The sequence below is a fragment of the Quercus lobata genome, chromosome 5, assembly GCF_001633185.2.
Source record: "Quercus lobata isolate SW786 chromosome 5, ValleyOak3.0 Primary Assembly, whole genome shotgun sequence".
NCBI lineage: Eukaryota > Viridiplantae > Streptophyta > Magnoliopsida > Fagales > Fagaceae > Quercus > Quercus lobata.
This window is the reverse complement of record NC_044908.1, coordinates 44,260,514-44,288,087: the sequence shown is the minus strand read 5'-3', so window position 1 is coordinate 44,288,087 and position 27,574 is coordinate 44,260,514. Positions and strand designations below refer to the sequence as shown.

Sequence of the window (27,574 nt, the reverse complement as noted above, 5' to 3'; positions counted from 1 at the left end):
ACACTGGTAGGTAGAGTAATGTCGTGTAAAGGATTTGGCATATAGAATATAGACAAAGTGAGTGAATAAATTTTCAAATTTCAAAGCTTGTGGACAGTAATATACTCCATATAATTATGTTATTTCATTTTTTTTTTTTTTTTTTATGAATGATAACTAGGAGAATTTAATGAATCAGAGCAAGCAACTTCTAACCATTGTGGTTGTGTCTCACAACCTCATATACTAATAGATATTTCTTTTGATTTAAGTGCTCTGATAGATTTTAAATTTTTTGTACAACTCGTCCTAAGAGCACAAGAAATTATGTACTACAGTATATGAAAATAATGGAGAAGGAATTTCGAATAGGGATCCAAAAGGACAACAAAATCCCATAATCATTTGGCAGGAAGCAATTTTTAAGAACTATATGATACTATAGTCTCAAGATCTAGCTATTCATGAACAAACACATCAGACATTTAATAATTGCAAATATTTCTCAATGCAAATTTACCTTGAAGAAAGAAAAGCAAGATCAACAAGGACCAGCAAGACCAACAAGAAGGACCACAAAACTGCAAATAAAATCTCAAAAAGAAAACTGAAGATTCCAGAAAAAAACCTGCTAATGCTTTTACAAAATCCTCATCCAACTTTGATATCATAGCAAACCCATCCCTGCAGTCTTCAACCTTGATTCCATGTCCTGAGTCAAGCGATCCTTCTCTATTATTGATCTTCCATTTTTAGATCGTATAAGCTGCTTTTGTTTATCTTTGAGTACCTCCAATTCAGTTGGTAGGTCCACAATCTTGATTTGAGAATTTAAAAGGTCCGGGTCAGCTTCAAATTCACGCTTCATACGAAAATGTGCTTGCGCAAGTCTATACAAATGGTCAAGGCAAACTAAACGTTGAACCCAACATGCTGCGCAAGTTTAAAGTTTTTCCACCAAATGAAAAGTAAATTAGCAGTGATGTCCTTTACTTTGGTGTTGCACATGCTTTGTGCAACCCCACCAACAATGTTAAGGACACACAACTTTGTCCTTGGATTTGAAGTGGAGCATGCACTAATATCCCTGTATTTGTCAAATAAGGACTCTAGAATAGGGGCACAGTTCCGAGAGACCATGCAGTCCCTGACTTCTTCAACTTTTGATTCTAATTCCAAAAATGTCATATTCAAAATATCCTCATCTGAATGTACTAAATCTTCATGATTCTTTAAAATTAGTATGAATGTCTCATCTGAATTTAACAAATCTTGAAGAATACTATCCCTATTCCCAGAGTCAGCTTTAGACATCAGTATGAATGCCTCATCTGAATTTACCAAATCTTCAAGAATACTATCCCTATTCCTAGAGTCAGCTTTAGACATTATCTCTCCAATCAAATTTTCAATAGCAGCTTCTGCATCTTCGAATTCCCTTTTCTCATCTTCATTAAAAGAGTTAATTTTTTCTTTCAAGGTCAAGCCTTTTTCTGATATCTTCTCAACAACATTGTCCCTATCCACAATTCTCAACTCCACATCTCCACGCTTCCCGCTTGGCAAAAGTAACACCTGGTAAAATTAAGCCATGTCAATGAATTGGTGTACAAAGCCAACATATTAAGGTAAAGCAAGACGATGAAATAAGTAATAGAACTGTGCTTGTTGGGGACTAGACTCAAGTGACCGGTTATCTTGTTATACTAATCATCTATGTTTTATTTGTTTTAACCATTCTTTCCAATTTCTTCTTATGGCTATTGAGTTATCTACATCCTAAGCAAGAACACACCAAAAAGGCCATGGTGCCTGTGTCAAACTGGACAGGCCTAGGGCATGGTTGCCTGAGTGTCTGTTGTGAAAAATCTTATTTTGAGATCTATATGTTCTAAAAGCTCTAATTCCCCTTGAAAAACTCTGATTTAGGCCCCAAGCAATTAATGCAATGAAATTAATGAATTTATTGCACAATTTAACTAGATTTTCCACTCATAAGTAAATATTATTATATTCATCACAAATGTCAAATACTGAATCTAAAGTAGTATACAATCAGCACAAAGATTTTAGTAAAGAAATGGAAAACCAATGAAGAACCTCTTCAATTTTAAAAACTATTTTGGGTATCCAATCATTTTAGAAATCCACTATAAGGAAACAGTCACAACAGTCTTACCATATGGATAGGGAGGCTCTTGCATGGTTTCAGGATGCTAAAGAATAAGGCCTATTCACCAGTTGGGACTTAGGAGGCCTTTGTTAGGGCATTGCAAATAAGCTTTGGAAGTACAGCCTATGATGATCCAATGGAAGCCCTTACAAGGCTTAGGCAGACCAGCTTTTAATGGGCAATTTGAAGCACTATCAAATAGGATTAAGGGGCTGTCAGAAAAGCACAAGTTGTTTTCCCGTTGGATTAAAGGATGAGATTAGACTTCTTGTGAGAATGCTAAACCCACTGAATCTTAATGCTGCTTTGGATTAGCAAAAATTCAAGAGTACCTCTTAAGTCTTAACTGGTTGGAAAACTTTCAAAAATTCTCAAGATTCAAGTAGGCCTTCCATCTTGGGATCATTTAAGGTTGTACAAGATTGGACCAACTTAAGCCTAAACTTCTTGTTCGCATGATCCCTCCAGCTCAAATGGATGAAAGAAGGAAGAAAGGGCTCTGTTATCATTGTGATGAGAAGTGGCAGCCTGGACATAAGTAATGGAAGGGCTACAAACTCACTCAAAACATTTGCAAGGGTTTCACCTTGAGGAAATTATTGATGCATAACTAATAGAGATCGCAGTTACTACTGCAGAGCAAGAGGTAACAGTGGATGCAATTGAAATCAAATTATACGCATTAATTGGAAACCCATCTTCAATTACCAAGAGAATGTTAGAAAAGATTAAAGGCGAGTGGGCTATTATCCTCATTGACATTGGTAGCACTCATAACTTCCTAGAGTTATCAATCTTTAAGGGTCATCAAATAGCCCATGACCCATGGGCTGGCCTAGTAGCCCGCTAGCCCACCAGGCTAATGGGCAACCCAGCCTGGTAATATTGAAGCTTGTGGGCAGCCCAATAGCCCAATGGGACAGGCTATGGGTTGGTTTCTTTACCCATGGGCGCCCGGTGGGCCGGCCCGTTAGCCCAGCCCAGTAGCTCGACCCGTTAGCCTGACTCATTGCCCAAAATTTATAACAAAATAATTTGGGGGTTGAGTGGGTGAGGGATTGAACTTTAGACATTATAAAAACTTTAAAACCACACACCTAACCACTAAATACTTGGAATGATTGTGATACAATATGCATAATAAATATATATATTGGTATTAGTCTAGTAGCTTCGATTTTTAAAACAAAGTTACTAAGATGACTATTGCCATATCTCTATGCCTCTGGAAAGAAAGTCATTCTTTCTTTTGATAAATTCCAATTCTTTCCTTACAAGTTACAATTATAGAAGAAATTCCTTTTAAAAAAAAAAAAAAAAAAAAAAAAACCTTACCGTTGGTTGGAAGAAATTCTTTCCTCAATGAGTTGATATTTGATTCTTCATATATTTCCTTTAAGAATTGATATTTTATTCTTCAAATATTTCCTTTAAGAGTTGATATTTAATTCAATATACTTATTTATTCTTATCAATAAAAGTTAATTAATCTTATTTTAGTACCTTTTTAAGAGGTATGTCTTAGTATTTTTTTTTAACAGAATCTTTTTAGTAGATTTAATTGTTCAATTTGATAGTTTGTAATAATATATAATTATAATTTTTTTGGTTAAATTTTTATAACCCCATTGAAGACCTGTTAAAAATGTCCATGGGTAGCTCATTAAACCTACCTCACTAGCCCTGCCCACTAAAGCCAATGGGCATTACCCATGGGTAGGGCCATGGGTTAGGGTTTTTCCATCCAGCCCGGCCCGATCCAGCCCATTGACTAGTCAACAGTCTGTTAAGCCCAGCCCATTAGACCCATGAGCCAAGTAAAAACGGGTCGGACAAGCCTGGCCCGGCCCGGCCCCTTGATGAGGCCTATCAATCTTGGAAGCATTGAGGCTGTCAGTAACATCCAAGAAAGGGTCTGAAGTTAAGTTGGCTAATATGGTTGTGATCATGACAAAGGGAGCTTGTGCTGATGTTTAAGTCATAATGCAAGGCCATTTATACATGGTGATGTGCATGAAATATATACAATAAAGTACTCACATATCTACATATTTAGCCTTACTTTTATGTTATTTTGTGACTGATTATATAATATGTTTGTGTTGTAGGTAACAAGGGCTTTACATGCAAAGTGGGGTTAGGCCAATTGAATCAAGCCAACTTACATCCAGCCAAGCATGAATTCAAGAAAAGACCAACCCAATTAAATTTAAGTTCAATTGGAGTAAGGAATCAAAGAAAATTTGCGCCAAATCCAAGTCCAATTCGGATTAGGATTCCAGACTGCACATCAGTTAGTATTTTTGGCATAACTTTCGGCTCAGATGTCCAATCGAGATGATTCAAGTTGGGCTGGAACGATAACTTAAAGGGCTACAACTTTGTAGTTTACCAAAAGTCCAAATTCTGACGTTAAATGGGCCAAAATAGTCGGTTAAGTGAAGTCTAAAAATCTGGAATTTTCTCCAAACGGGAATTCAACTTGTAATAGGATTCCTTAACCTACTTAAAGACTCTTTAGGGCAAAATTCAGGGAAGCTAGTGCTAGGGCTGAGGGGACTGAACATATAGAGGCTGCGGCTAGGATTGGTGCGTAGGAGCAGAACGTGTTCTTTTTGTCTATGGCTTTTCTCTAGCACTGTGACTATTTCTTTCTCTATTTTATTTGTTTAGTTTAATGGTTAGTATTTTATTTTTATGTTTTCTTTCAATTACTATGAGTAGCTAAATTTATAATTAAGGTTGAGGATGAAACCTTGTTAACGATTATCAGTAATATTTATGTGATTTGATTTTTCCCACAATAATTATTCTTTAATGATTTAAATTGTTCTTGATTTATATCAATTGACTAAGATGAGATTCTAGATATGAGTTCAATCATGTTTTTCTCATGATTTAGGATTTGTCTTAATTAATTGAATGCTTGGTTTATTAATTCTTGATTATAAAATTAGATATCTCTTGTGATTTGTCTGTCAATGGATACAATTTATGATTTGATTTTTAGAATTGGATATATCTTGTGATTTGTTTGGCTACGGATACAATTGATGATTTTGTTTTATACTTAAGAAGCGAAGAAGAACATGCTTTAGATTTTTAAACATAAGTTTTAGTGATGATATTTTCCATGATAGCAAGATTGATTTCTAGATTATTATATAGTGAGTTGGGAAAAATTAATGATCATAAATATATGCTGATATGATTTACAAGGCGGATTCCAAAACCTTAATTCCTTTCTCTTAATTGTTTACATCTTTTTATTGCTTTATATCTTTTGCTTATTTTAACTATTTGCTTAATTTTATTATTTGCTTAGTTTATTTTATTGCAACCAACCAATTTTTATGTAAACTAGATTAGGATTAATTTGGTTAAGGTTTAATTAATTTTCCTACATTTATACAAGTCCCTGTGGGTTCGACCTCGTTCTTGTCCAACTATACTTCGGTACGGTTCGTACACTTGCGAGTATTTTAAAATTTCACAACACATGGTTGAATTGAATTTGCCTCCATTAAAAGGATGTGCGGTAGTGCTAGGAAACCAAGTTCTATCACAAGGTCTGAAATTCCCCAATTCCCCTCAGCATGATGGAGATAAGTTCCTTAAGTCTTTAACAAGGAAGGCAATTGTGTTGCAGATTACTGTGATGGGTACAAGTGGGTTAGAAACAATAGTTGGAAGAGATTAACAGGCTGTTGGATGATATTGCCAAGTCTTTGACACTCCTTTGGGGTTGCCACTATCGAGGGGACATAAGCATTAAATCACCTTGAAGAATGGCACTCAACCCATTTGTGAAAAGCCTTATAGGTACAGTTACTATCAACAAACTGAAATAGAAAAGATAGATAAGGAATTGCTAGATGCAGGGTCCATTAGGGCCAGTCAAAGGCTCAAAGCCCATTTTCTTTGATAAATTCGATAAGTACAATGGGAGCGGTGTGATTTGAACCCTGGGCGTCTTCATTGAAAATACTAAGATGTGCCAATTGAGCTATGAGGCCCTTGGCAAGCCCATTTTCCCTTCTTCTACGTTCAGCAATAACTTGGCAATAACTTGAAAGGGAATACGCTACAAAATGTTCTCTTACTGTGTACCTTGGTCCTAATTCATCTTTCAAAACCAATTTTGGCTCGTCATTTTAGTTACCTTAAGTCCTTGCACAAAGCCAAGCAAGATTTCTATTGTAAAAGGATGAAAATCAAGCTCAAGATGTATATCAAGGAATGTAAGGTTTGTCAAAGTTCAAAATTGAAACCTCAACCCTTGATTGACTTAAGTCAAAGCACAAATTTTAACAAAAATCTAGTTTAAACTCACATGTCTATGTATCATCCGATATGTATGATTAATACGATAACATATAATTCATATGATACACATTTATGTGTCATATGATTCATGAACATGATCAATATGTACCTACAATATGGTACTTTTTTCATTCGATACAATACATTTAGCATGAAAGAGTAAGGGAAGAGAGATGCAAATACAAGATAAAACCAAGACGTGTTATCGAAGAGGAAACCAAAGAACTCGGTGAAAAATCTCTTTGCGACCCTTCAAGTTGAAATCAATCTACTAGTGAATAAGTTGGAATTCATGAATAACAAAAGACCTTCCAAGCCTAGTCTACTCAATGTACTTGAGCCTTCCAAACTCTTGCTACCAACGGACTTCTCGGAGTCTTGTCTTCACTAGCTTTCCGGATCCTGTAATATCGCCCGATTGCATCCACCATTTAATGGCTCTTTCCAATGCTTCTCAACAGCACCAAAACTTGACTCAACACTCAGATTGGGTATGGTAAATATTTGGACTAAGAACCTCTCAAGGATGCAGAGATGGAGAGGCAGGAGTAAAAGAAAACCAAGAGAAAATGTGTAGATGATTGTGGGTATAACAATCTTTAACTCTCAAGTGTTTTTACTAGGGTTTTCTCTCTGAAAAACACTCCTTACATTTCGTGGGTAATGAGGGTATTTATAGTGTGGGTAAAGAATTTGATAAAGCACTTTATATTTTTGCCAAACAGAATGTTTCACAAGTACCTCATGAGATGGCCTTTCTCGCGAAGTACTCGCAAACTTGACAGCCTTGCGTGACTCTTCAGCTTCCAGTCATGTGCTTCACACGTGGCCTTTCGTGGGTTACCCTTCTCGCGAGCTAGTCGCGAATTGCACTGATCCATCTTTGAAGCTTGATTCTTCACCAATCTCTCACACTCATCCCTTATAAATAAACTCACATAAATACAGGGAAATGATTGAAGAAATTAGAATCAAATTTGGTACAGAATTAAAGCCAACAAAGGCTAGTTGCAAACCACAACTTTACAATATATATATATATATATATATGTTTTCATTCATATAGGCAAGGCAATGCTATAGCACATGCCTTAGTTAAAAGAGCAAAGTTTTCATTTTCACTTTTAGTTTGGATGGAGTTTGTTCCTTTTGACATTGATAATCTTGTAATTACTGATTTACCAGCAAGTTGATTAATCCAATGCAAATACTGTTTCTAAAAGAAAGAAAAGAAGTTAATTTCATTATAGAACCGTTAGAGCATCCACACTAGCTCGTGGATACTCATCTAAAATACAAAAAGTGCTCCACTTTACACATTTTATCCCAAAATCCTTCCACATCAGTTCTTGTAAAAATGTCTAAATATACATGATATCTTGCAAAATGAACAGTAACCGTGCATATATACACGGTTACTGTTCACGTGTAAACGATTTTTTTATTTTATTTTCTCTTTCCTCTATCAAACTACTTCTCTTCCCCAACCATTATAACAACCCAGCGCGTCAGAATCAATTGAAAATTAACCCAAACACATCTACTGAAAATTAACCAAAATTAACCCAAAATCAACAGAAAATTAACCCAAAATCAACTGAAAATTAACCCAAACACATCTACATAGAAAAATCAATACAGAGATACACTTACTAAAAAAAAAAAAAAAAAACATAGAGATACCCAAACACACCCACACACAAACAAACCCAAACGGACAAACAACAAAGAGAGATTGGTGCTTATCGGAACGATCGGTGCTTGACTGGAACGATCAGAGCTCGTAGGTCTTGCTTGATCAGAGCTCGTGGGTCTCGCTTGATCGGAGCTCGTGGGTATGGGTCTTGCCTGATCAGAGCCTGATCGAAGCTAGGGAGATACACTAACTGATCGGTGCTTGTGGATCGGAGCTAAGGAGATCGGTGCTTGTGGATCGGAGCTGTGGAGATCGATGCTTACCTGATCGGAGCTGTGGATCGGTGCTTGTGACCGAGATGGTGTGGATTAGACCGAGAAGGAGAGTTGATTCAGAAATGGGAATAGAGATAGAGATCGGTGGATTGGAGAGGCGTTATGGTGCTTGTGATGGCTGTGGTGTTGATGGAGTTCTTGCTCTGGTACTTCTGGGTTTTGACTGTGAGAGAAAGAACAAGAAAGAAGAGGAAGAAAAGAAAGAGAAAACGGCAGAGATAAGGAAAAAGAAAGAAAGAAGAAAGAAAAGGAGGTATTGGAAAAAGAAACGGGTAGGTAAAATAATATTAAAAAAAGAATATAAAAATATTATTTATATAAAATAGTGTATAATAGATGAATTGATGTGAGTATTTTGTAAAAATAGATGTGTAAAATAGAAAATGTAGCTTTTTTCGTGTAAAATAGATGATAAATTTACACGAGCTGGTGTGGATGCTCTTACGTGCCTTAATACTATCATTAACAAATTTAAAAAAAAATCAAAATATGAAAAGGAAATTTTTAAAATTGTGTAGTTTGTTTATGCTTAAACTCAAGATTCAAGAACACTGTACTTCTCAATAAAAGAGTCATATATCCCACTAAAATTTTAGACAACAAACACAATCCATAAAATAAATAAATACACACACATATATAACGGTAACATAATTTTTCAAGTTTTATTGATGTCTTCTTTAATCTATATTGCATAAACTTCATTAAAAAAAATTAAGTAAATATTCTCTATCTATAAAAATACATATTAAATTTAACAAAGTTTATTTTTAAATAAAATATGTATAATATGTTTTTAGTGAAAATAATGTTCCATAATAAGATATAATTGTCTTTATAGAACTCTTTTATTTTTTTTAATTTTAATTATTTGAGCTGAACAAATATCGTCCCACACCACACATATCATGATTATGACTTTCTTAACAAAATTTTAAATACTGGTTTTTATTTTGTTAGCACTAAAGCTAGATAGATTTTTTTTTTTTTTTAAGATAAAAATTATTTATTATTTAGCTTGTATATTTTGGTATTTTTCATTTCTTGATTCTTTTATTTGTACTAAAAGGAAGATAAAAAAAAAAAAAAAAAAAAAATTTATTATTATCATTATTTATAAAGTTCTTTTTTAAAAAAAAAAAGTACAGAATCATAGGAGTATTCACATCAGTGAGTACATAATAAAAAAAGATGTCAAATTTACATATTTTTGCCCAAAAACCACCCACATAGTGGGTGCATAATTGTGCATAACAATTTTGCAACAATGCAAATGACTATTTTATTCTCTCTTTTTTCTCTCCCTCTGTATTCAACCTTTCATAACCTCTCTCTTCCCCTCTGTTTCTTTTTTCCTCATTTTTCATTCCTCTGAAAATTGCTCACTCTCACTGACTATGTCTCTCTTATATTATCCTAGATCGATGATCAGTGATAGTTTTGGTGTCATGTGGGTCATAGATTTGCAAAATAGATTTCCTTGACATTCATATATTTGCTTGAAATAATAGGTCTTTTTAGTTAACCGCATATAGTTCTCATAACAAAGTAAGAGAAGCAAGATCAACAACATCAGATCAAAAGGACCACGAAGGCACAAACAAAGTCAGACTCTCAAGAAGAAAGCTGGAGACTACATAAACAAACTCGCTAACACTATCACACTCAACGCATCCAACTTCGATAGCACAGAAAAAATGTCCTTGGTGTGTTTGAAATCAGCTCAATGTCAACAAACAAGCATTCCTTCTGGTCCTATACAAAAAGAAAAAAAAGAAAAAAAAAAGCATTCCCTCTGAGGTTTATTTTATTATTATTTTTATTTTTATGTAGATGCCACATGCTTGGGTTTAATTTTGTACGTGTTCCTCCGAGTCAGTCATTAGATTATGAATCTTGAGCTGATAATTGTAAAGGGTTTTATCTTTTCTAAATTCATGCTAAAGACGAATGCACGATGGTGCGAGTCCATACAAATGATCAAAAGCAAACTGAAGATCGAACCCGCCATGCTGCAAAATCTTAAAGTTCTTCCACCAATTGAAAAGTAAATTTGGAATGACCTCTGCATTGCACATGTTGTGTGCAACTCCACAGAATATGTTATGGAAACGTGTCATTGTCCTTGGCAGTGGCACTATATAAATATAACATGTATGTTGCTGTGATAAGGGAAGCTTCTAATAAAATAGAAGCCGTGTACTTCACTAGATCAAATAGAAGAAAGGAATTTTGAGAAAAAGATCCCAAAGGACAGCGAAAGCCCATAAATTTTTTGAAGGAAAAAATTAACAAGAACCATATGATAATTTGTCTCAAATTCTACCCATTGATGAATAAATACATGAAGTATTTAACTGCAAATAGTTCTCATAACAATTTAGCTCGGGGAAAGAAAAGCAAGAACAACGTCACAAGATCAAAAGAAAGGACCATGAGCAAAGGCCTAAATAAATTCCCAGGAAGAAGCCCGGAGACTACATAAATGAACTCAGTAACACTATCACACTCCACTCATCCAGCTTTGATATCACAGAAAACATGTCCTTGGTGTTTTCGAAATCAGCTCAATGTCAGCAATCCAGCGCTCCATCTCCGCCTCCGGTAGTGATTCTCTTTTTGTAGATGCTACACATTGCTTCTGTTTGACTTTGAGTTCCTCAAACTTAGTTGTTAGATCACGAATCTGGACATGATAACTGAGAAGGGTCTCATTAGTTAGAAATTCACGATGAAGACAAAACCACGATTGTGCAAGTTTATACAACTTATCCAAGGCAAACTGAATATTGAATCCAGTGTGCTGCACAAGCTTAAAGTTCTTCCACCAATTGAAAAGTAATTCCGTAGTGACCTCTCTGCAACTCCACCAAAGATGTTGATGAAACGCGTCTTTGTCCTTGGATTTAAAGTGGAGTCAGCGCTAAAATCCCCGAATTTTTGAAATAAGCTCTTTAGAATTAGTTCAAAGTTTCGAGAGACCATGTAGTCCCCCACCTTTACATCTTCAGACTCCAAATCCCAAAAAGTCATTCCTGAATCTCTTACATCAAGCTTGGCATTCTGCAACTCGTAAATGTAGTCCTTGACAGATGCAGTATTTGTATATTGCTTAACCGTCATTTGCAAATCTTTCTCACAAACCTTAACATACTTCAAGAGCAATATGAATATCTCGTCTGAATATGAATTTTCTAGAATATCTTCCATATTCCTAAACTCAGCTCTAGACATTATCTTTCCAATCAAATCACCTACTACTGCTTCAAACCTCACAAATTCCTTTTTCTCATCTTCATTAAAAAAGCTAATATGTATTCTGAAGTGAAGCGTATTTTTTTTAATCGCTTTTCAACCTCCTTTCTATTCACTCTTCTCAATTCCACCTTTCCACGCCTTCCGCTAAGTGAAAGTAACACCTGCTAAACAACCGGAAATTAAAACCAAGGTAATGAACAATATAGGCCTGCAAACTGCAAAGTCAAGACAACAGCTAAAGGAAGAGGATAAATAAAAATTATAATTATGTTCTTTGGTGATAAGATTTGCTATTTTTAATTTTTCTGGCTTAATTTTTGGTGACTACACTGAAAGATCAATTATGTTGTCATACTAACGTTCAATGTTTATTGATTATCCAAAAAAATAAAAAAAACCTTCAATGTTTATTTGTTTTAACCTTTTTTTTTTTTTTTTATAAAAGGTACGTGTTATGAGAGGGTGGATGTATGTATCCAATTTATATTATACCTTTTCCTATTGAAGGGGTGGAATCATGTTCATATTCTTTGATTAAACTATTGCAGTTTATTGAGCATAACTAGATGATATACGTAGATGGTGACTGTGATATTGCAGTGGGCATTTGGGAACTTGGTGAGCCTTCATCGATCATTCCTAAGTTAGAGGATCATGAACACACTGATGGACAATGTACTACACAAGTAACACAACAGTCCATTGAAGCTGCAATGGAGCAAGGGGTTATAATCAAAAGGAAAATAAGAAAAGCGAACACAAGGAGACACTTCTAGTACAAGGAGAGGTAAAACTCTAGAAGAGGGAGAGAATGTTGGTACAGATTCCATATGAATTCCATTATATTGAATATTAGGGGCCTTAATGATTCCTTAAACAGAAAAAGGTAAGATTGTACATCAGAAAGTTCCAACTATCAATTTTGTGTTTATGAAGGTGATTGCTCTGGCTCTATTGTAGCACAAGTTGCGTGCCATTTTTATGTTATAAAATTTTAAAGTACTAGGGTGTTTGTTATTATTGTTTAAACAATATGTTTCAGTATTTAAACAATATTAATTATATTTTCACACTTTTTTACCTAGGCTTATTTCCACAAAACAATAACATTATGGAAATCTCTTATCAAACGTTATTGGAAATCAAACTCTCTTATCAAATGGACCCTCAAGTTTTCCAAAACAAGGAGAAAACTTTTGTTTTTTAGTCCCTCACTCTTGCTTGATATCATGGATCTAATTCATACCTTTCTAGGAAAACATAATTAATCCCAGCCACTATTGAACTAATCAAGATCGAAGCCTTCAATTATTTTCTTTCATCTTTTCGCAACTATACAAGGGCTATCTAACAAAGAACAAAAATACATAAATTAGAAAATAAAAACTTATTCAGACATTTTCACAAACACTACATATGCACTCGTTGATGTACCTCAATCTTCTTTCATTGATTCCCAAAGAGCCCCTCTCGAAGCCTTTTGCAATCAACAAAGTAAGCGAAGCCATATGCCAAGTTCTTGAGCGTGGCCTCGTGCAGCTCCAAATCCGACGTGGCAAGCGCGTCGGTGGAGGAGAAGACCCTAAACCCCCTGATGAAAGCCTCACGCGCCGTCGTCTCGCAGCAGAGGTTAGTCATGACACCCGTGACGATCACCTCCTCCACACCCATCTCGCGCAGCTGCTCCTCTAGGCGCGTGTTCCTGAACGCGCTGTACGTGTTCTTACGAAAACTGATTTGCTTTTTCCTCATCCAACTTTTCTATCACAGCAAACCCATCCCTGCAGGCATCAACCTTGATTCCATGTCTTGAGTCAAGCGTTCCTTCTCTAATATTGATTTTCTTTTTATAGATCGTATAAGCTGTTTTTGTTTATTTTTGAGGATCTCCAATTTAGTTGGTAGGTCCTCAATCTCCTTTTGAGAAAAACGAAGGTCCTGGTTAGCTTCAAATTCACAATCCATACGAAACTGTGCTTGCGCAAGTCTATACAAATGGTCAAAGGCAAACTGAACATTGAACCCAACATGCTGCGCAAGTTGAAAGTTCTTCCACCAATTGAAATGTAAATAAGGAGTGATGTCCTTAACCATGGTGTTGCACATGTTTTGTGTAACCCCACCAACAATGTTAAGGACACGCATCTTTGTCCTTGGATTTGAAGTGGAGCTTGCACTAATATCCCCGTATTTGTCAAATAAGGACTCCAGAATACGGGCACAGTTCCGAGAGACCTTGTAGTCCCTGACTTCTACAACTTCTGACTCCAATTCCAAAAATGTCATATTCAAAATATCCTCTCTCATAGGATGATTAATATTCTTTAAAATGGGTATGAATCTCCCATCTGAAGTGGCGATTGCACAGATATCCCTGTATTTGACAAATAGTGGCTCTAGAATATGGGCACAGTTCTGAGAGACCATGTAGTCCCTGACTTTTACAAGTTCTGACTCCAATTTCAAAAATCTCCTTCTCGAAAATTTCTCCTCTCGACTACGATGACCATGATTCTCTAAAGTGGGTATGAATGTCTCATCTGAAGTGGAGCTTGCACAGAAATCCCTGTATTTGACAAATAACGACTCTAGAATATGGGCACAGTTCTGAGAGACCATGTAGTTCCTGAACTTTGCAAGTTCCAACTCAAATTCCAAAAATTCCAAACTTAAAATACCCTCCGCTGTCATAGGACACTTAAGATTCTTTAAAATCAGTATGAATTTCTCATCTGAATTTACCGAATCTTCAAGAAGACTATCCCTATTCCCAGAGTCAGCTTTAGACATTATCGCTCCAACCAAATCTACAATAGCAGCTTCTGCATCTTCGAATTCCCTTTTCTCATCTTCATTAGAAGAGTTAAATATTTCTTTTAAGGTCAAGCCTCTTTTTGATATCTTCTCATCAATTTTGTGTCTATCCACTATTCTCAACTCCACATCTCCACGCTTCCCTCTTAGTGAAAGTAACACCTGGTAAAATTAAGCCAAGTCAGTGAATTGGTGTACAGAGACTGCAACATATTAAGGTAAAGCAAGACGATGAAATAAGTAATAGAACTATGCTCGTTGGGGACTAGACTCAAGTGATCGGTTATCTTGTCATACTAATCATCTATGTTTTAGTTGTTTTAACCATTCTTTCCAATTTCTTCTTATGGCTATTGAGTTATCTACATACTACGCAAGAACGCACCAAAAAGCCCATGGTGCCTGTGTCAAACATGGACAAGCCTAGGGCACAGTTGCCTAAGTATCTGTTGTGAAAAATCTTATTTTGGGATCTATATGTTCTAAAAGCTTTAGTACCCCTTGAAAAATTCTGATTTAGGCCCCAAGCAATTAATGCAATGAAATTATTGCAGAATTTAACTAGATTTTCCACTCATAAGTAAATATTTTATACAATTTATATTCATCACAAATATCAAATACCGAATCTAAAGTAGTAAACTATCAGCACAAAGATTTTAGTAAAGAAATTGACAACCAATGAAGAACCTTTTCAATTTTAAAAACCATTTTGGGGATCCAATCATGTTAGAAATCCACTATAAGGAAACAGTCACAACAGTCTTACCATATGGATAGGGAGGCTCTTGCGTGGTTTCAAGATGCTAAATAAGAAGGCCTATTCACCGGTTGGGACTTGGGAGGCTTTTGTTAGGGCATTGCAAATAAGATTTGTAAGTACAGCCTTTGATGATCTAATGGAAGCCCTTACAAGGCTGAGGCAAACTAGCTCTACTGCATCTTTTAAGGGCAATTTGAAGCACTATCAAATAGGATTAAGGGGCTGTCAGAATTGCACAAGTTGTTTTCTCATTGGATTAAAGGATGAGATTAGACTTCTTGTGAGAATGCTAAACCCACTGAATCTTAATGCTGCTTTGGATTAGCAAAAATTCAAGAGGAGTACCTCTTACGTCTTAACTGGTAGGAAAACTTTCAAAAATTCTCAAGATTCAAGTAGGCCTTCCATCTCGGGATAATTTAAGGCTGTACAAGGTTGGACCAACTTAAGCCTAAACTTTTCGTCCGCACGATCACTCCAGCTCAAATGGATGAAAGAAGGAAGAAAGGGCTCTGTTATCATTGTGATGAGAAGTGGCAGCCTAGAAATGAGTAATGGAAGGGCTACAAACTCACTCAAAACATTTGCAAGGGTTTCACCTTGAGGAAATTATTGATGCATAACTTTTAGAGACTGCAGTTACTACTGCAGAGCAAGAGGTAACAGTGAATGCAATTGAAATCAAATTATATGCATTAATTGGAAACCCATCTTCAAGTACCAAGAGAATGTTGGAAAAGATTAAAGGCCAGTGGGCTATTATCCTCATTGACATTGGTAGCACTCATAACTTCCTAGAGTCATCAATCTTGGAAGCATTGAGGCTGTCGGTAACATCCAAGAAAGGGCTTGAAGTTAAGTTGGCTAACATGGTTGTGATCATGATAAAGGGATCTTGTGCTGATGTTTAAGTCATAATGCAAGGCCATTTATTCATGGTTGAATTGAATTTGCCTCCATTAGAAGGATGTGCGGTAGTGTGAGGCAAACAATGACTTAGCACTCTTGGCATTATCCAATGGGACTTTGAGCAATTGACCATGAAGTTCCTACATATAGGAAACCAGGTTCTATTACAAGGTCTGAAATCTCCGCAATTCCCCTCAACATGATGGAGATAAGTTCTTTAAGTTTTGAACAAGGAAGGCAATTGTGTTGCAGATTATTGTGATGGGTGCAAGTAGGTCAGAAACAACAGTTAGAAGATATTAACAGGCTGTTGGATGAAATTGCCAAGTCTTTGACACTCCTTTGGGGCTGCCACTGTCTAGGGGACATAAGCAGTAAATCACCTTGAAGAATGGCACTCAACCCATCTGTGAAAAGCCTTATAGGTACAATTACTATCAATAAACTGAAATAGAAAAGATAGATATGGAATTGCTTGATGCAGGGTCCATTTGAGCCAGCCAGAGGCTCAAAGCCCATTTTATTTGATAAATTCAATAGGTACAGTGGGAGTGGTGTGATTTGAACACTGGACGTCTTCATTGGAAATACTAAGATGTGCCAATTAAGCTATAAGGCTCTTGGCAAGCCCATTTTCCCTTCTTCCATGTTTAGTAGCAACTTGGCAATAACTTGAAAGGGATTACGTTGCAAAATGTTCTCCTACTCTACAAGGCAGAGTGTACCTTTGTCCTAATTCATCATTCAAAACTAATTTTGCTTGTCATATTAGTTACCTTAAGTCCTTGCACAAAACCAAGCAGGATTTCTATTGTAAAAGGATGAAAATCAAGCTCAAGATGTATATCAAGGAATGTAAGGTCTGTCAAAGTTCAAAATTGAAACCTCAGTCCTTGATGGACTTAAGTCAAAGCACAAATTTTAACAAAAACCTAGTTTAAACTCACATGTCTATGTATCATCCGATATGTATGATTAATACAATATGATATAATTCATATAATACACATTTACGTGTCATACGATTCATGAAGATGATCAATATGTACCTATGATATGGTACTTTTTTCATTCAATACAATACTTATCGCACGATATGTATTGTGGATCATACTATACTCAAAACTATGCCCACTACACTAAAACATCACTAGCAATTATTTATTATTCTTTAACGAAATCATTAATTGTTTCCATAAATACTTAATAATTTTGAGTTAATTGGTGAGGGATGAAACAAGAAGGGTATGTTAAAGTAGGTCTTATGTTCATATCTACTATTTAAAAAATTGATTTTTTTTTTATTTTTTTTATTTTGCTTTATTCATCCTTGGCCTTGCCCAAATCTTTAATGGACTTATTTTGCATACCTCAAAGGTAGACCTTAATTTCAAAACACACACTCTTTCAAAATCAATCTTCTCAAATGAATTTTCTAAAAATTATTAGATTGGTAAACAATATTATACTTTCATCATTCATTATCAAAACATCAGAAGTCGCACCCAAAGGTAATTTATACACTAACCAATGAATGGTATGAATCTGTACGTTATTTGCATTTTATATCCAAGTTAATAAAAAAATATTAATAAAAAAAATGAAACTTATTGAAGGAAAAATGAATTCATATAAGATAGTGAATTTGTCATACCTCATCAATCACACAATTCATATGTGCCACATAGTTGCTGCATTCTGCACAGTGATAAACACTTTCCCGTGGGTCTCTACTGTTTTCACAAGCATCACAATAGTACTCACCTGAATAATCTTCCACAAAATAATCTCTAAGGTAAAGGGGATCGATATGACATTTATGCTTAATGGTACTCGGCAGTGGAACACACAAGAGATGGACATTGAAGTCACACTCTACACATCGCAAATACGAGACATCGGAATGGCTAGTTTTGCAAACTTCACACTGAGGGTCATCATACACTTTCTCGAAGAAAGAAAGAAGATGCTTGTGACCTTCATACTTCGTTGTAGGCTTTAATGAAGCGCAATTAGCATCCAACTTAAAGTTGCATTCTTCACAACGATAGGAAAAGCCAAAGCAACTCTTGCAAGAACAAGCATCACATCTAAATTTTTTTCTAGGAAGAGTTTTTCTTGATACGCCAATTAGACTATCATTATCATGCGGTTGAAAAGGATGTTGCCCTTCTTCTACAGGTTCAATACAATCTTGATGGATGAAGAATTTGCATCTAATGCATTCATATGATGGACTGCAAACGTGTTTCTCACATACTTCATTCTCCTTGTCATCGTGGATTGAGAAATGCTTGTGCCTCAAATATTTCACTTTCCCCTTATCCAAGGATTTTAAAATTGAGGCTGTGCACAACAACTTTTCATCAAAAAACAAATTGAGAGTGTGCTTTGGATGAAAAGGATGTTCAATCTGTTGTTGGACTGCAGCACATGATCTGTGGAGATAGAAATTACATTGGATGCAACCGTATATTTCACTAGAGATGACTTGATTGCATCCATCGCAGGAAACTACATGATCATTACTTTCCTTCTTACAGAGGATCAAGGGGTGATGGTGGTAGTAACTTAGAATGTAGTTTTTGCCTTCAAAATTTCTAGTGAACATTAGGGCACATTCAACATCAAGGAAAAAGTGGCATCTATTACAACAGTATGCAAACTGGGAGCGACTTTTTTCACAGGCTCTGCATGTAAAGTTAGTAGTCTCCTGTTGTAGAGATAGAGGGCATGGATGGAAGAAATGCTGAATCTCATGGGGCAGTTGAAGACATAATTCGTGGATTAAGAACTTGCATTTCAAACAAGCAAAGGATTTTTCAAAGCAAGGTTCACCGCAAGCAGAGCAACTAGGAAAATCATTATTCATAAAGAAAGAGCTAGTAGAATCATTAACCTTATTGTCAACGATTATCAGTGGATGCTTATGGAAGGAATTTTGACTGATTGTATTTGTTCCCAGGAGCTCTAGACAGGACTCATGCAGGAAGAAGTTGCACAGGAAGCAAATGTAGGTAGGCCCAAAGCAACATTTACGGCATAAACTACAACAAACAACGCCAGTGACATTTCTATCATAGTAAACGATTTCCAATGGATGGTTGTGAAAGTGATTTTTTTTATGCTTGTAGTGTCTATAATGTTCGATGAGATCTCGACTGCATGATTCATGGAGATAGAAAGCACAATCAGAGCATTCGTAGGATTGACTAGAGGATGAGAGTTGTTCCCGGCACGCATAGCAGTTAGCGTTACCAGTACCACCGGTTAGAATGCTGTTGTGTCGGCATATAAGGTTGGAACAGGGGTGGCTGAAATGATCAACGAGCATACGGGCGCATAAATAATCAATCTTGAAATTGCACGAATCACAGCGGAAGGTTAAGGCTTGGCATATAAGGTTGCAGAAATCGCAGCGTTCCCTCTCTTTCCTAGTACTGCTTAGCATAAGAGGATGATCTGAATGCAAGGAAAGTTTGATTTCTGTCGGATACTCGGCACATGATTCGTGAAGGAAGAAATAACATGGCTTGCAACAATAGGTAGCACCGTCGCACACTTTTCGGCACGCTGCACAGTACTTTCTATCCCTAGCTTTTATACAGTCATCATATATCAACCAATGCTCGTGGCTGACATGTTGAATGGGCTCGGACTTAGAGTTCATAAGCATTCGAGCACAGTCAAGATCGATCTTGAAATTACAATCCTCTTCACAATGTAAGCTCCGTCCTCGATGACTGTAACATCCAGTATGACAGAAATCGCAAAAAAAGGATGGTTCAGTGTCAGTATCACCAACCTGTAGCTTTAGCTTGTGGTCGTGAATTGGTAACCGAATCTCTGATTCGAGTGAACATAAAAGATCCATTTTGAAATTACAGTCGGTGCAACGGTAGCTGAAGCCCTCACGATACTTATGACACACATTGCAATAGAAATGCCCATCATCTACAATAACGTGCAGCTTTAGAGATTGAAATGGATGGTGCGAGTGTTCGATCTCACCCTCCAACTTGGCACATTCTGTATGAAGATAATACCGACAATCTTTGCAAGAATAGACGACGCCAGAGAGATAACCCGAACATGCAGCGCAATGTGCATTAAATCCATAGGGCTTCTTATTCTTTAGTCGTAAATGATGCTTATGGCTAAAGTGTTGGATCTCATCCTCCATCTCTCTTTCTGTTTTTAGTTTTTTCTCTTTTTCGATGCTTATGGCTGAAGTGAGGTTCTACCGTTCACTTTCCCCCATTACCCATTACACACGGCTTTTAAAGACAGGATTGAAGGAATCTTGCTAAAGGTTAGGATTTAAAAGAAAGATAAGAAATGAAGGGACTGGAATGAAGTCAATAAACCACCACATTTTAAAATGAAAAAAATTGAAGGTTTACCACAACCTATTTAAAGTACCCTTTAACTTTATTCAGCAATAAAAAGTACTCTTTAACTTCACTTTTCTTCAATTATTAAGGACTCCAAGGTTTAAGTTTATTCTATCAATTTTCTTGAATTTTTTTTTTTAAAATATATTTTGAAAATAATTTCTAATAATTAATTAATTATTTTTTAATTTTAAAAATTTGGAAAAAAAATTGGACACTCAAAATTTAGTACAAAAAACCTTAATTGAATGAACTTGAAACTTAGAAGATTTAATTGAACAAAAGTAAATTTAGAAAACTGAAACAAATTTTGGTTCATTTTTTTAAAAAAAATTTGGGTTTAGTTAACAAGTATTCTTAGGACATTTGTTAATGATTTATTTTAGAAAAATTTTGATACCACTTTTATGGGAAATTGAAAAAATTAACTAAAAATTAATTGTTTTTTTGTCATCATAAAAAATTTTCTAAAATGATTTACTAACAAATATCTCTAAGGCATCTAATAATAAAATCCATCTTCTTAATAGCTAAAACGAGTGAGTATTATATAGGTGCTTGGGCACTGGGAAGGAACCAACCAAGACAAAGAAGGGAAAAAAGTCACTTTGCACAATTTTTACTTTTATTTTTGTCTGTGTATATAAACAATATCTTGTAAACCGTAAATTTTTTAATTAATTTTTTAAAGGATATAAAATAAAGAAAATGAGATGATTTCTTAAAAACTTGTCACATATTTTTATTAATTTTTTTGCACATAAAATTTTGTCACATATTTTTATATTATATATATATATATATATATAATAAACAATATTCCAACAACTGTTTCAAATTTATTGATCAAAGTTAAAAGATTGGTGGTCCATTGCTTTTGAAAAGATCTAGAATGTTATTTACTTATTTTCCCTCCCCTGTCTTTAATAGATATTTTGCACATGTTTGTTACATAAACACTTTCAAAATTAATAATGTTTATTCAAATAGATATAGTCAAGCCATATTCTAACACTACTAATCTTCTTCTTTTGCTCTTTTGTTTTTGTTTTTTTTTTTTTTTTTTTTCCTGAGTAAATGAGAAATCAAAAGGTCTAGGGGTCCAGACCATCCGGAAGAACAAAACACAACCCACCATATTTTGGGCCAAAAATTCGATTGCCTAAGGACAAAACATGCTCCCCATACAAAGCAATAAGAGTCTTGCAAATCTTGCTTCCATTACTAATCGTTCCAAAGTCGTTACAATTATAATCAAATCTATTTTGAGGGGTTTTTCTATATCTAATTTGGTTGTATTACCCTGTAATCTCCATTATACAACTTGAAAAATTGTTTATCATGTCCCATTTACATCAAGTGCAAGCCATATCATTAGCATTTTTCCTAATACATTTAAAACTACAACTATAAAAAGCACTACTTAAGGACTTGATATCTTCTAGCATTATGATGATCTCCAAAGGCTGATTTTCAGCTTCTTTCACAAAGCCATTGATACATACTTTGGAGTCTCCTTCCACTACTATCTTCTTTGTTTGTATTTCTTGAGCTAGTTGCTGTTGCAGTACTTGCAAGCTTATAGCAAAAGCTTCTGTAGTAGCAGGGGGAGCGTGGAGTAATTCGCTTGACACAAACTTTAGGGTCTGTTTGGATAGAACTTATTTTGCTGAAACTGAAAACTAAAACTGAAAACATTGTAGCAAAATAATTTTTAAATGTGTGAATAGTACCGTGAGACCCATTTTTAATGAAAAAATTGATAAAAAATGAAATTTGTGGGTCCATGAACAGTGCACAGATGTGCTGTTCATGAAAGACCAGTCAAAAGTTGCGGCTACTGTTGCATGAACAGTAGCCGCTTGTGGGAAAAACGCGTGAAAAAAAAAAAAAAAAACGCAGAAACGCACCTCAGCCAAAACGCAATGCTATCCAAACATTGCCTTAGCCTACCACACAACATCACAGCAAAATGAAAGCAAGAAGATCAGAAGAAAAACGACAGGTCGTATAACTGTGTTTCATTGACTACGACATGTCAACTATTCTGTGTTGGTTGTTGTTCGTAACAATTGATTATAAAGCTACAAGTCGTGTATAGTCACAGTTGAAATTTCTTGTGCTCCGTTTGTTATGTTAATGGCCACGTGTTATTACTTGATTGGTTAGGAAGGTAAGTAAAGTTAGTTATCAGTTAAACATCTGTTAGCACAGTAACCATCAACGACTATTGGCTGTTAGCCTGTTAGTTACAAAACAGAGTGGCTTTGTACAATTTAATTAATCAAAATCAATACACAATAATTCATTCATTCTCTCAATTTTTATTCTCCAACAAACCTTTAGGCTTAGTTTTTAATAAAAGAAGCAAATATCAAGAACCATATGATTATTTGTCTAGTAAATGGTAGTTAATCCAACAAATTTACCTTGAGAAAAGTATCACAATTGACAATACTAAGTTTGTCTCTTAGAACCTGCAAACGCTACGCAAAATCCTTTGATATCACAGAAAACCCATCCAATATTGATTTTCTTCTTTTAATTTTTATATATTGCTTTTGTTTATCTTTGAGTTCGTCCAATTTTGTCGTTTGATCCTTGATCTCCTTCTGAGAGTTGAAAAGGGTCTTGTCACTTCGCAATTCATGTACTCAAGACGAAAGTGTTGTTGTGCAAGTTCATGCAAATGATTATTTGGCAAATTGAATATTGAACTCGGCATGCTGCACAAGCTTCAAGTTCTTCCACCAATTGAATAGTAAATTCCAAGTGATGTCCTTAACCTTGGCCAAAATGGCAAAATACCCATTTCTCTCAAACTTTCCAGCAAAATGCCCTCTGTCTGAAACTATTTAGGAATATGTCCCCGTTTTGAAACTCGATTTTTAGAAAATCGAGTTTCAAATGTAAAACTCAATTTTTGGACAATCGAGTTAAAGGGAAATGAGACTAAAATATATATATATATATATATATATATATTCTGGAACTCGAGTTCATGGAACTCAAGTTCCAAAAAAAAAAAATTTTTTATTTTTTTATTTTTAAGTTTCAATTCGCTATAACTCGATTGTCCAAAAATCGAGCTTTAAATTGAAACTTGATTTTTAGAAAATCGAGTTTCAAAACATGGGCATTTCCCTAAATAGTTTCAGAGATGGAGCATTTTGCTGGAAAATTTTGGCAAAAGGGGCAAATGCCCATTTTGGGTCCCTTAACCTTTGTGTTGCACATGTTGTGTGCGACTCCACAAAATATGTTAAGGAAACGTGTCTTTGTCCCTGGATTTAAAGTAGAGCTAGCACTGATATCCCTATATTTGTCAAATAAAATCTCTGCAACAACAGCAAAGTTTCGAGAGACCATGTAGTCCTTGACTACATTTCGGAATACTCCTTTCTCATTAGATAACAGAGTTCCTCTAAAGTCTTTTCGAAATATACCAAATCTTCTAAAATACTATCCCTATTCATATAGTTGACTACAGACTTTAGCTCTTCAATGAATTCACCAATGGCTGCTTCAACATCTTGCTCGAATTCCTTCTGCTCATTTTCATGAAGTTCATAATTATTTATAAAAAAAAATGCTTTTGTTACAAGTTTATTTCATCAACTAAGGAGGAATCTAATGGGTTTCAATTTTGGAGTTATAAAAGCAAATAAATAAATACTTAAAAAAAAAAAAAATCTAAATGTTAGGCAGCTCTATAAAAAAAGTTGATCGATTATAATAAAAAACTCAATCATAATTAATGCCTTGATTAGGGTCGTAATTACATGTTACCTATCTTTGATTAGGGTTATCTTCGCTTTGTCAATCTGTGACTTAAAAGATATCATTTTCATGGTGCTGTCTTTGAGGATTTGGGGGAAGCAGGAATTGGGGATGTTATTTGGAATTCTCAAGGTGATGTTTTGGCTTCTTTGTCAAAGCGAATTCCTAACTCTCCCTCTATAGCTACCCTTAAGCTATTGGCACCAAGAAAACCAGCCATGTTTGTCCAAAAAGTGGGTATTGGTAGCTCTATCTTCGAAGGTTATTATGAAGTTGTTATCAAAGTTCTTAATCGGGGTAATTAGCTTCATTATGCTTTTGACCATTTAATCAAAGGCACTTTGTTTTTTGTTAACTTTTGTTAGAGTTATATATATATATATATATATATATTCATATAGGCAAGGCAATACTATAGCAAATGCTTTAGTTAAGAGAGCAAAGTTTTTTTTTTTTTTTTTTTTTTTTTTTTTCGCTTTTAGTTTTAATAAAGGATTCTTTTGTCAATTACTGCACATTATGATTATGAGATATGACAAATGGATGTTAAAATAGCTTTCTTGAATGGACACATTTGAGAAGAAATTTTTATGGACCAACCAGAAGGTTTCATATCTCATGGTCAAGAATCAAAAGTGTGCAAGTTGATGAGATCTATGTATGGCCTAAAGCAAGCATCACACAGTTAGAACATTCGTTTTAATGAGGCAATCAAATCGTTTGGCTTCTCACAAAATATCTTATAAACTGTAAAAATTTTTATTTATTTCTTAAAGGATATAAAATAAAGAAAATGAGATGACGTCTTAACTTCTTAATTATATTCTCATTAACATTTTTATATTTCCATAATCAGATATTTTGCACTCAAAAATTTGTCAAATATTTTTATATTATATAATAAATAGTATTTCGACAACTGTTTCAAATTTATTGATGAAAGTTAAATTTGGTGGTCCATTGCTTTTTGGAAAGATTCAGAATGTTATTTACTTATTTTTCCTTCCCTGTCTTTAATAAATATTTTGCACATTTTTGTTACATAAACACTTTCAAAATTAATAATGTTTATTCAAATAGATATAGTCAAGCCATATGCTAACACTACTAATCTTCTTCTTCTGCCTCTTTTTTTTTTTCCTGAGTAAATGAGATTGCAAAAGGTCTAGGGTCCAGAGCATCCGGAAGAACAAAACACAGCCCACCACATTTAGGGCCAAAAATTTGATTGCCTAAAGACAAAACATGCTCCCCATACAAAGCAATAAGAGTCTAGCAAATCTTGCTTCCATTAATAATCGTTCCAAAGTCGTTACAATTATAATCAAATCTATTTTGAGGGATTTTTCAATATCTAATTTGGTTGTATTATTATGTAATCTCCATTATACAACTTGAAAAGTTGTTTATCATATCCCATTTACATCAAGTGCAAGCCATATCATTAGCATTTTTCCTAATCCATTTAAAACTACAACTATCAAAAGCACTACTTAAGGACTTGATATCTTCTAGCATTATGATGATCTCCAAAGGCTGATTTTCAGCTTCTTTCACTAGGCCATTGACACATTCTCTGTAGTCTCCTTCCCTTACTGCTATCTTCTTTGTTTGCATTTCTTGAGCTAGTTGCTGTTGCAGTACTTCTAAGCTTATAGCAAAAGCTTCTGTAGTAGCAGGGGGAGCGTGGAGTGATTCGCTTGACACAAGCTTTAATAAGTTTTTCCTTTCAATCACAACGTATAACTGCAACACCAGCTTTCTTACTGCCATTGGCCCACAACAGCAAGCATGAAAATTTATATAATAAAACATGTGGAGTTTTTTTCCATTGCTCACCCATCTCTTTGACTTTGCCTTGCTTTTGTTTCCCTTTCTGTGTTGGTAAGCTCTTCCAAGCCTTTACTTTACTAGGTTCATCTCATCCGTAATACTTGAACGATCACTTTATCATTTACTCCAAACTATACTTTATCCTATTCATCTTCTCTTTGAGATTTTTTGTTTGGGTTGGTCGTATGTTTGGATTGATTTGGTGTTTTGTCCCTTTCGGATTTGATGATTTTGTTAGGATTTGATGAATTTGCGGAGGTTTTGAGATTTATGATTTTTATTTTAGCTGAATTTTCTGAGATTTTTGTGTTTTTTTTTCCCAGGAAAGTTTCTAGGTTTATGGGTTGTGGGAATTTGGTTTGTTTGCTGGGGAAGAACATGAAGTTTATGTTATGGGGGAAAAGAATGACTTGGGGAAAGATTCTTACGAAAAAGATAATGAAAAGCAACAATTTTTTAATTTAATTAGATTTAAGGTTTATTTTTTAATTTTCTAATCTAGCTTTTTTTACTAATTTAAATACTAACTCGGCATTCTTTAAATGCCAACAAATTTTTTTAAATATTATTTTAATGTCTACATTTGCATATAAAATTCCAACAAAGCACTCCATTTACAATGTAAGATATTTTTGTTACTAAGATCACGGCAGAGATCAAAATAGAAATGATTTTCGATTTTTAGGGTCTAAGGTAGGTGTGTTTAAAATATAGATACCAAAATCGGAATCAACTCAAAATATAGGGATTAAAAGTGCATTTTTGCCTAATAATTATTATGTTTTTTTGTTGAATTTTTTTTAAAAATATATCTAGTGTGTCTTGAGATCTTTAGCCCAAATATGCCTTCATTAATCTTCTTTGTTCTAACCAAATAGTTCACCCCGTTGCAATGCAAGACCAATTTGTTCATTAAAAAAAAAGGAAAAAAAAAAAGAAAAGAAAAGAAAAAAGCTTATTCCTTGTCTCAAGTCAACACAAGAAAGAGATTAGAAGGTTATCTTTAATTACATTTCACATTCGAGCAAACACTGGCGTTCTAAACAGTTACATTCTCCATTTGAGATGGCTTAGGTGGAAGACATATATGTATAAATATATATATATTTAAATGGTATAATCGGTTAGATTGAAACCCCATGTTGTGGTGTAAAGGATTTCTCAAATAAACTAAACACAAAGTAAGTAAATAAATTTTAGAATATTCAAGGTTTGTCAACAGTTTTGTACTTCATAAATTTAAGTTATTTCAAGTGCGTGAGGCATTGGCTTAAAAAACCAGTTTTTTTTACTATATAACTTATTTTTGCTATTATTCATGAGTTTCATTGTAGTTTTTTATACTATTCATGCATTTCACTATACTATTTCAGT

At 34.7% G+C, this 27,574-nt stretch overlaps 1 protein-coding gene across 1 annotated transcript; it reads right to left on the bottom strand.

Moving 5' to 3' along the window:
• Positions 1–316: 316 nt before the first annotated feature.
• Positions 317–20,473, bottom strand: LOC115992097. The gene is made up of 3 exons (XM_031116150.1): positions 17,848–20,473; positions 13,455–14,683; positions 317–629 (listed from the first exon to the last, which is right to left on the bottom strand). Exons 1-2 carry the CDS (start codon positions 20,374–20,376, stop codon positions 13,472–13,474), a joined length of 3,741 nt encoding a protein of 1,246 aa, XP_030972010.1. The 5' UTR covers positions 20,377–20,473; the 3' UTR covers positions 317–629; positions 13,455–13,471.
• Between the last annotated feature and the right edge of the window lie 7,101 nt (positions 20,474–27,574).

Excerpts from the sequence above, each read along its gene's own strand:
- LOC115992097 (XM_031116150.1), bottom strand. The coding sequence starts at position 20,376 with ATGGAGGATGAGATCCAACACTTTAGCCATAAGCATCATTTACGACTA. Across the intron at positions 14,684-17,847 it reads TGAATTGTGTGATTGATGAG|GTGTTACTTTCACTAAGAGG; the intron begins GTATGACAAATT and ends TAATTTTACCAG.